We start from the raw sequence: 10931 nt of genomic DNA on the forward strand, positions 1-10931 counted from the left end.
CCGTATCTAACCCTACCGGGGGGGTAGGCTCCGCCCCCCCTGCGACCCCCCTTAAGGCCACAGTGATTTTCAGGCCACTACTGAACCTAAGAAAACCCACCTAACCTAGCATAGGGGCCCTGTATCCCTACCTAGGCCTACCGGGGGGGGGGGGGCTCCGCCCCCCCTGCGACCCCCCCCCCCCCCTTAAGGCCACAGTGATTTTCGGGACACTACCGAACCTAATACAACCACCTAACCTTGGGCCCTGTACCCCTACCTAGGCCTAGCCCCTGCAACCCCCCCCCCAAAGTGATGGTACTGCTGTATACATCGTTATACTATCACCATTATAATATACTCTATAAATTAATGAAGCTTACCTTAAACTATTGGTTCATAAAGATGTGCTGCTGCTTTGAGGAAAACGTGAAGCCGTTGGGAAGGTTCCTTGGCATGCAGGACAATTTTTATTTTGTAAAATTAAATTGTGTGTCTGGCACAAATGCACTAGTTTTTCAACAAATTTATTGTAAGTTAGGAAACAGTCAGGACAAGAAGATGGAATTTCAACTTCTTGTGCAACATGAGATGACGTGCTTTCTATGGTCTCCATGTCTAAGAACGAAATGAAATGCCTGGGAAGAAAATATATTGTTGCGCAGTTGTATTGTCGCGCTGTGATTGGCCAAACATGTATGACGTCATAGTGAACCGGCGCTGTGATTGGCCAAACGTGTAAGACTTCATAGTGGACTAGTTTGTCAGCGGATTATAGTGGTTACAGGGCTCATTTAAGCAAATACAAGACACAGTCAACAATAACAACAGACTTAGAAAAAATCTGGGAGGAAGACATGAGTAGCGTGAGTTTGATCGTCGATATATAAAGAACTAGGCATTTGCGACAGATATTTTACAGAAATACGACAAAAGACTTGTTTTACTCGGGAAATATAGTATTATAATAGATTTCCCATAATGGATGAAACTGTAATAATACCGATATTTGTTGCCGAGGCGAATTGGGGAGGGGGTACCTAAAAACTCGACTTTATACTGTGTTGGCCCAAGACCAGCAGGCACTACTAGACACTACCAAGCTTGAGCGGTTCTCCAGTTCCAATCTAATAGATTTCCAGGAAGGGACGTTTCCAATAGGTTATAACAACTAAGTAACTAACTTATAACGAAAAAAAGGAATAATAAGGAATAACAATGCCATGTTAAAATACTAATTATAATAGTAATATCAATATACTGTGGTAACACATTAAAGCCATATCTTCTCTGCATTATTGTTCTACCTTACAAACTACTTGAGTAACTCACCAGAGAGAGAGAGAGAGAGAGAGAGAGAGAGAGAGAGAGAGAGAGACGTTCGCTTACAATAGTTTATGTTGTCGGTAATTTGTAATTTGAAGGCAAAAAGCTAATGAGAGAGAGAGAGAGAGAGAGAGAGAGAGAGAGAGAGAGAGAGAGAGAGAGAGAGAGAGAGAGAGAGAGAGAGACGTTCGCTTACAATAGTTTACGTTGTCGGTAATTTGTGATTTGAAGGTGAAAAGTTAATGAGAGAGAGAGAGAGAGAGAGAGGAGAGAGAGAGAGAGAGAGAGAGAGAGAGAGAGAGAGAGAGAGAGAGAGAGAGAGATATCAAACTCCAGGGTCGGCAGAAAAGGTTAGTCTTTCAGGCCTTTCCATTTCAAAAAAGTATAATACATTAACTTTTCCAGTCTTTTTTGAATAAGTAACCTCCCTCATTTCAGGAACGTTTATTATTATTATTATTATTATTATTATTATTATTATTATTATTATTATTATTATTTGCTAAGCTACAACTCTACTTGGAAAAGCAGGATGCTATAAGCCCACGGGCTCCAACAGGGAAAATAGCCCAGTGAGGAAAGGAAACAAGGAAAAATAAAATTCTCACAGAACAGTAACTACATTAAAATAAATATCTCCTATGAAAACTATAAAAACTTTACAAAACAAGAAGAAGAGAAATAAGTTACAACAGTGTGTCCGAGTGTACCTCTAAGCAAGAGAACTCTAATCCAAGACAGTGGAAGACCATGGTACAAAGGCTATGGCACTACCCAAGACTAAAGAACAATGGTTTGATTTTGGTTTGTCATCATTGGGGAAGGGGCCAGTGTAGGTTAAACAAAACCTTCACCCTCCCCTCCCAAACTTTTTTTTTTTTTTTTTTTTTTTTTTTTTTTACAAATTTAAAGCTTTTAGCAAAAAATGACAAGGCGATTAACATGCGTGAAATTCTCCCGATTTCAATTCGGAAAAGTTACTAGTAAGTAACAAGGATGTTCAAGTCTACAACGTTTCACTGTTCGAAGTCTCTTGCTAGCGTTATAATCAGCTCTATCTGGATTTGCATAACCAGATGAGGATTATAATACAGCCATTTCCTCCTCGCTCCATGATCCATATTGCCTGAGAGAGAGAGAGAGAGAGAGAGAGAGAGAGAGAGAGAGAGAGAGAGAGAGAGAGAGAGAGAGAGAGAGAGAGAGTCTCCTTAAGGAAACTTGAAGACCAATTCCGGAATTACCATTTGAAAATGCTTTATATATATATATATATACATATACATATATATATATATATATATATATATATATATATATATATATATATATACACACACATATATATATACATATATATATATTTATATATATATATACATATATATATATATATATATATATATATATAAATATATATATACATATATATATATATATATATATATATATATATATATATATATGCATAGAGAGAGAGAGAGAGAGAGAGAGAGAGAGAGAGAGAGAGAGAGAGAGAGAGAGAGAGAGAGAGAGAGAGAGAGAGAGAGAGAGAGAGAGAGCAGGATAATATACAAGAGATTTCCCAATCACCATCAAATTATCTCTTTAGTACGTAATTACCATTCATGAGGAAACGTTATTCGGCACAGATACAGCTTTATTAACAAGAAGTTATGCAGTATTCACATTTCAATGTTTCTTGTATCAGATACACCGACGTTTCTTAGATTGCAAATTTGCCTTGGTATGCACTACCTGCATTTACTGGAAAGTTACGCCCAACGTCCAGGGGTATGAAATTCTATTGAGCTATTTTTTTGCAAATCCATCAGATATTCTTCGCGAGAGCAGCAACTTCTACTCCTTTCTCTCCGTAGTTATGAGCGGAAAGTTAAAGGACTCTCATCTCCTGGGATTCCATTTTCCCCGCTGGAACCTGCGCGCTCTTCCAGCCGAGGCATACTAAGCGGTTCCAGGTCCAGGAGACCCTTTGACACGACTACTCTCCCCACCCACCTTTCACCCCCAGCCTAGTATCTCTTTAAGCTCTTAAGATGTTTCGTGAATCCCTAGGGTTTTCTTTATGTAGATCATGTCAAAGAGACAATCAACTTCTTTAACACTTCGGACATTTTTCATGCCAGAGTACGAACACGGCAAGAACGTCTCAAGATGGTGAAAAAAAAAAAAAAAAAAAAAAAAAAAAAAAAAAAAAAAAAAAAAGTCTTTTTTCGGTTTTACAAAGGATGACTTAGCATATCGAACTTGCGCCTTTGAAAAGATATGTTTAGCTTGACCTGCATAAATATGCTCCCGCTATGTGTGCTCGCGCTTTCGTATGCTTAGGAATATTGAAATTTTATACGTATTACCGTTTGAAATCTGATTTGAAATACGTTTATTATATTTAAATAAGTCCAAACAGTACCATAATATTAACGTTGTTAATTATAACTTAGATGAAACGATTAACGGGTCTGGGTCACTGATAAAAAATTGAAAATTGAAAGATTAAAAAATAAGGATGACTCAATAAATTTGAAAATGGAAATAAATGAAAATAAAAGAAATTAAAAGGTAGGGGTAACTGATGAAATTTAACTTGGTATGATTAAAAGTTTAGGGCAACTGAGGAGTTTTGAAAATAAAAAGTTAAAAGGTCAGTGTAGCTGAGAGATTTTGTAAATGAAAAGATTAAAATGTCAGTTTAAATGATAAAATTTAAAAATGGAAAGATTAAAAAGTTAGGGTAACTGAAGAGGTTTGAAAATAGAAATATTAAAAGGTCATGATAACTTATGAAATTTTTAGATAGAATGATATGAAGGTCGAGGTCACTAAGTAAAATTGAAATAGGCAATATAAAAATGATTTGTGTTACAGGAAATCCTCTAATTATTCTAAACATAATGGCAGGGATACTGATGTCATTTAAAACAAAGGTCACTGAGATAAATTGAAAATGGTAAGATTAAAAGGAAGAGGTCACAAAGATAAATTGAAAGTGGTAAGGTTAAAAGGAAGAGGTCACAGAGATAATTTGAAAATGGTAAGATTAAAAGGATGAAGTCGGTAAGGTTAAAAGGAAGAGGTCACAGAGATAATTTGAAAATGGTAAGATTAAAAGGATGAAGTCACTGATATAATTTGAAAATGGTAAGATTAAAAGGATGAGGTCACTGAGATAATTTGAAAATGGTAAGATTAAAAGGATGACGTCACTGAGATAATTGGAAAATGGTAAGATTAAAAGGATGACGTCACTGAGATAATTGGAAAATGGTAAGAATAAAAGGATGAAGTTACTGAGATAATTTGAAAATGGTAAGATTAAAAGGATAAGATCACTGAGATAATTTCAAAATGGTAAGAATAAAAGGATGAAGTCACTGAGATAATTTGAAAATGGTAAGATTAAAAGGATAAGAGCACTGAGATAATTTGAAAAAAGTAAGATTAAAAGGATGAGGTCACTGAGATAATTTAAAAATGGTAAGATTAAAAGGATAAGATCACTAAGATAATTTAAAAATGGTAAGATTAAAAGGATAAGATCACTGAGATAATTTGAAAAAAGTAAGATTAAAAGGATAAGATCACTGACATAATATGGAAATGGTAAGATTGCCAGGATGAGGTCATTGAGATAATTTGAAAAAAAGTAAGATTAAACGGATGAGGTCACTGAGATAATTTGAAAATGGTAATATTAAAAAGATGAGGCCACTGATATAATTTGAAAATGGCAAGATTAAAAGGATGAGGTCACTGAGATCATTTGAAAATGGTAGGATTAAAAGGATGAGGTCACTGAGATAATTTGAAAATGGTTAGATTAAAAGGAAGAGGTCACAGAGATAATTTGAACATGGTAAGATTAAAAGGATGAGATCACTAAGAATTTAAAAATGGTAGGATTAAAAGGATGAGGTCACTGGGATAATTTAAAAATGGTAGGATGAAAAGGATGAGGTCACTGAGATAATTTAAAAATGGTAGGATTAAAAGGATGAGGTCACTGAGATAATTTAAAAATGGTAGGATTTAAAGGATGAGGTCACTGAGATAATTTAAAAATGGTAGGATTAAAAGGATGAGGTCACTGAGATAATTTGAAAATGGTTAGATTAAAAAGAAGAGGTCACAGAGACAATTTGAACATGGTAAGATTAAAAGGATGAGATCACTAAGAATTTAAAAATGGTAGGATTAAAAGGATGAGGTCACTGGGATAATTTGAAAAAAAGTAAGGTTAAAAGGATGAGGTCACTGAGATAATTTGAAAATGGTAAGATAAAAAGGATGAGGTCACAGAGATAATTTCGAAACGGTAAAATTAAAAGGATGAGGTCACCGAGATAATTTGAAAATGGTAAGATAAAAGGAAGAGGTCACAGAGACAATTTGAACATGGTAAGATTAAAAGGATGAGATCACTGAGAATTTAAAAATTGTAGGATTAAAAGGATGAGGTCACTGAGATAATTTGAAAATGGTTAGATTAAAAAGAAGAGGTCACAGAGACAATTTGAACATGGTAAGATTAAAAGGATGAGATCACTAAGAATTTAAAAATGGTAGGATTAAAAGGATGAGGTCACTGGGATAATTTGAAAAAAAGTAAGGTTAAAAGGATGAGGTCACTGAGATAATTTGAAAATGGTAAGATAAAAAGGATGAGGTCACAGAGATAATTTCGAAACGGTAAAATTAAAAGGATGAGGTCACAGAGATAATTTGAAAATGGTAAGATAAAAGGAAGAGGTCACAGAGACAATTTGAACATAGTAAGATTAAAAGGACATGATCACTGAGAATTTAAAAATTGTAGGATTAAAAGGATGAGGTCACTGAGATAATTTAAAATGGTAGGATTAAAAAGATGAGGTCACCGAGATAATTTGAAAATGCTAAGATTAAAAGGTCAACGGGAAGATTAGTATGCTTAACATATTCTATAAAAATAAATAAATAAATAAAATAAAATCGAGGACCGAATAAAGTGAATGCAAGATTATATAGATTTAGTACTCAATAACTCGTAGAAAAAGATTCAACAAAAGATCCTTTGAAATAACGAAAGGACATTTTACAATTAAAATTCCTTTAATTATAAGAAAATAAGTGAGTTTATTCAATACGAAAACTGTAAGCTCCAATCATAAAAAAAAAATAATGTCATGCACGAAGATACAAACCAAAGAGGCTGAAATTTATACAAAACCGATTCAATCAAGAACATAATTCTTTAAAAAAAAAAATTCAAATCAAGAAAGAAATCAAAACGAAGGATAATGCCACAAATGAGCATAATATCTCTCGGCTAATATCTTCAATCGCGATTCATGAAAATTTATATTACATAATACAGGAAAAAAAAAGAATTGAAACGCGACTATTCTTCCATTAGTGATCTTGATTGGCAACGTAACTGACAGGCGAAGTCGGATAAAATTCCTACTTCAGCGATAAAGAGGAATTTCTATTCGCATTACTTTATTTGCAAGCATAAATAGCATGGGTATTATCACAATGCGTTGAAATTTCGTTTTCACTGAAATTTTGCAATTTGAGCTCATTGGTTCGAGTCCAGCAAGCAGCAATTTATTTGCAAAGTTCGATTCAACCTGATAGCAAAAACCTTGTTTGAGTCCAGCCGACCACAACTCGCCAAGTTCGAGTCCAGCCGACCACAACTCGCCAAGTTCGAGTCCAGCCGATCACAACTCGCCAAGTTCGAGTCCAGCCGATCACAACTCGCCAAGTTCGAGTCCAGCCGACCATAACTCGCCAAGTTCGAGTCCAGCCGACCACAACTCGCCAAGTTCGAGTCCAGCCGACCACAACTCGCCAAGTTCGAGTCCAGCCGACCACAACTCGCCAAGTTCGAGTCAAGATGACTGCAACTCGTCAAGTTCGAGTCAAGATGACTACAACTCGCCAAGTTCGAGTAAAGATGGCTGCAACTCGTCAAGTTCGAGTCAAGACGACTACAAATCGTCGAGTTCGAGTCAAGGTGACTGCAACTCGTCAAGTTCGAGTCAAGATGACTCCAAATCGTCGAGTTCGAAGTTCAGCTGACCATAACTCGCCAAGTTCGAGTCAAGATGACTGCAACTCATCGAGTTCGAGTCAAGATGACTGCAACTCGTCAAGTTTAAGTCAAGATGACTGCAACTCGTCAAGTTCGAGTCAAGATGACTGCAACTCGTCAAGTTCGAGTCAAGATGACTGCAACTCGTCAAGTTCGAGTCAAGATGACTGCAACTCGTCTAGTTTAAGTCAAGATGACTGCAACTCGCCAAGTTCGAGTCAAGATGACTGCAACTCGTCAAGTTTAAGTCAAGATGACTGCAACTCGTCAAGTTCGAGTCAAGATGACTGCAACTCGTCAAGTTTGAGTTAAGCTGACGACTGTATCTTGCCTAGTTTGAGTTCAACTAATCAAAACTCACCTAGATTGAGTCAAGCTGACTGCAATTCGCTAAGTTTGAGTTACACTGACTGCAACTCGTCAAGTTCGAGTAAAACTGACTGCACCTCACTCGAGTCCAGCCAACTTAAACCTACCCCGTTCAAGTCCGACGTAAAAGCGCTCAACCGTTTGAGTGTGAGCTAAAAGGGAACACCAAAGTAGAATCCAGTCAGCTAGCTGTTAGAGCATAGCAACTGAAATTCAGCCGACCATACAGCTCACAAACAAGCTTATTAGTTCGAATTCAGTTTGCTAAAGCTCATCAGCACGAGTCCAGCCGACTAAAGCTCCTTAAGTTCGAATAAAAATCCTATATTTCATCATTTCGAGTCCCAGTGGCTACAGCGCAGAGAGTTAGGGGGTCCTCTGACTGGCCAGACAGTACTACATTGGATCCTTCTCTTCGGTTACGGTTCTTTCCCTTTGCCTACACAGTAACCGAATAGTCTGGCATATTCTTTGCAGATTCTCCTCTGTCCTCATACACCTGACAACACTTAGATTACCAAACAATTCTTCTTCACCCAAGGGGTTAACTACGGCAATGTAATTTTTCAGCGGCTACTTTCCTCTTGGTAAGGGTAGAAGAGATCCTTTAGCTATGGTAAGCAGCTCTTCTAGGAGAAGGACACTCCAAAATCAAACCATTGTTCTCTAGTCTTGGGTAGTGCTATAGCCTCTGTACCATGGTCTTCCACTGTCTTGGGTTAGAGTTCTCTAGCTTGAGGGTACACTCGGGCACGCTGTTCTATCTAGTTTCTCTTCCTCTTGTTCTGTTGAAGTGTTTATTGTTTATATAGGAAATATTTATTTTAATGTTACTATTCTTAAAATATTTTATTTTTCCTTGTTTCCTTTCCTCACTGGGCTATTTTCCCTGTTGGGGCCCCTGAATAGCATCCTGCTTTTCCAACTAGTTTTTAGCTTAGCAATCAATAATAATAATAATAATAATAATAATAATAATAATAATAATAATAATAATAATAACCAACTAGAACCGAACAGTTCGATTCCAACCATCTAAACCTCGTCAGTTTGAGAGAAACTGATCAAAGCTCACCAGTTTGGGTCCAGAATCAAATTACAGAGTTGAAAATGGTGGGAGTCGAAGGCATCAGGTTAAGGGCAAAATTAGATGACTGCAATGAAGGTGAGAAACTGTCTGCTTATTCGATAAGGAAACAGAAAGAAAGAGCCAATACAATAAAATGGAAAAAAACTGTTGACGAACAATGGAGTATTTAAACTACTGAAGACATTCTAAATTATGCAACAACTGAATATAAGAAATTATATAAAAAAAAGATTGTTTTAAATACAAGAGAACAAGATGATTTTTTTTGTCAAATATAGATAAGGTGATAGATGAGTAGGACAATAATTTTCTTGAGAGTGAAGTTAGTACTATGGAAAAAATTTGGATAGCTATAAAATCAATGAATTTGAATCGAACTCCGGAATATTATTAAAAAAGAATCTTATGAAGTTGATAGAAATGAATTCGAGAATTTATCATTAAGTAAATGCATCCAACCGGAGAGGAGAAGAGAGATAAAAGTTGAGGAACTGGAGACCTATAATCCTTTGTGTTAATTACAAAATTATTTCTAAGATTTTGAGTAACGGAGTTAGACGTTTTATTGATCGAATAGTCACAAGAGTAACTGTGCCGTACCAGAAAGATCAATTGTAACTTACTTGTTAAGGACAATATAAATTATATTATGCAAATGAGAGAAATCTGGATAGTGCAATTGTGTCTCTTGATTAAAATAAAGCATTCGCCCGAATAGATATAGAATTTCTACTTAAGGTGAGGACAACTTTTGGTTTCGGAAGTAATGGTATACACTGGCATATGTAAAAAAAAAAATGTGCATAAATCATATAATGGGTAACCCTATCAACATTGAACGTTCTGTAAGACAAGGATGACCCTTATCAATGATACTTTGTTATTCACCAAGAACCTTTGTACAGGCCGATTAGGAAAAATAGAATAGTCAATTAAACTTCCTCGAGAAGTTTCAGTTTGTGTTGTCGGATATGTTGATGATGCAAACATTGTAGTTAGAACAGAGAATTGTATCGTTGAAAAGGTTACAGGAGCGGTGCTAAATAGAAACAAGAAGTGCAAAATTATTGGCATCGGTAACTTCCCAAGGAAAACCACATGGCCATTTGATTACCTGGAAGTTGTGGTTGATTCTATAAAGATTTCAGGAATTGTGTATGCGAATAATCATGTATCAGGTCTTTATGGTACCTGGGATAATATTAATAGTAATGTTGAGACATCCCTAAACATGTTAAACAATAGAGTTTTAACTTTACAACAAAAAGAGCCATTTATATTAATGTCTGTGTGTGATCAAAAGTATGGTATGTATCGCATGTTTATCCTTTTCAAAAGTAATTATGTAAAAGAGTAAACAAGGCGGTTACTTTGTACATCAGGAATGGCCGTTATCAGCCAATTGAGATACTACCGCTGGAGAGTTATGGGGTCCTTTGACTGGCCAGACAGTACTGCATTGGATCCTTCTCTCTGGTTACGGTCCCTTTGCCTACACAGACACAGACACCGAAAAATCTGGACTATTCTTTACAGATTCTCTTCTGTCCTCATACACTTGACAATACTGAGATTACCAAACAATTCTTCTTCGACCAAGGGGTTAACTACAACAATGTAATTGTTCTGTGGCCACATTCCTCTTGGTAAGGGTAGAAGAGACTCTTTAGCTATGGTAAGCAGCTCTTCTAGGAGAAGGACACTCCAAAATCAAACCATTGTTCTCTAGTCTTGGGTAGTGCCATAGCCTCTGTACCATGGTCTTCCACTGTCTTGGGTTTGAGTTCTCTAGCTTGAGGGTACACTCGGGCACACTATTCTATCTAGTTCCTCTTCCTCTTGTTTTGTTAAAGTTTTTATCGATTATATAGAAAATATTTATTTTAATGTTATTACTCTTCTTAAAATATTTTATTTTTCCTTGTTTCCTTTCCTCACTGAGCTATTTTCCCTTTTAGGGCCCTTGGGCTTATAGCATCCTGCTTTTCCAACTAAGGTTGTAGCTTAGCATTTAATAATAATAATAATAATAATAATAATAATAATAATAATAATAATAATAATAATAATAAT

The 10931-nt window shown here is 36.0% G+C and overlaps 1 protein-coding gene across 1 annotated transcript; it reads left to right on the forward strand.

Moving 5' to 3' along the window:
- Window positions 1-5131: 5131 nt before the first annotated feature.
- Window positions 5132-7711, forward strand: LOC137646739 (salivary glue protein Sgs-3-like). The gene is made up of 2 exons (XM_068379847.1): window positions 5132-5176; window positions 6962-7711. The coding sequence occupies exons 1-2, from the start codon at window positions 5132-5134 to the stop codon at window positions 7709-7711; spliced, it is 795 nt and encodes a 264-aa protein (XP_068235948.1).
- The last annotated feature ends 3220 nt before the right edge of the window (window positions 7712-10931 follow it).

The sequence above is a fragment of the Palaemon carinicauda genome, chromosome 9 (genome assembly GCF_036898095.1).
Source record: "Palaemon carinicauda isolate YSFRI2023 chromosome 9, ASM3689809v2, whole genome shotgun sequence".
Classification (NCBI taxonomy): Eukaryota; Metazoa; Arthropoda; class Malacostraca; order Decapoda; family Palaemonidae; genus Palaemon; species Palaemon carinicauda.

Excerpts from the sequence above, each read along its gene's own strand:
- LOC137646739 (XM_068379847.1), top strand. The coding sequence starts at position 5,132 with ATGGTTAGATTAAAAGGAAGAGGTCACAGAGATAATTTGAACATG. Across the intron at positions 5,177-6,961 it reads ACAGAGATAATTTGAACATG|CCGACCACAACTCGCCAAGT; the intron begins GTAAGATTAAAA and ends GTTTGAGTCCAG.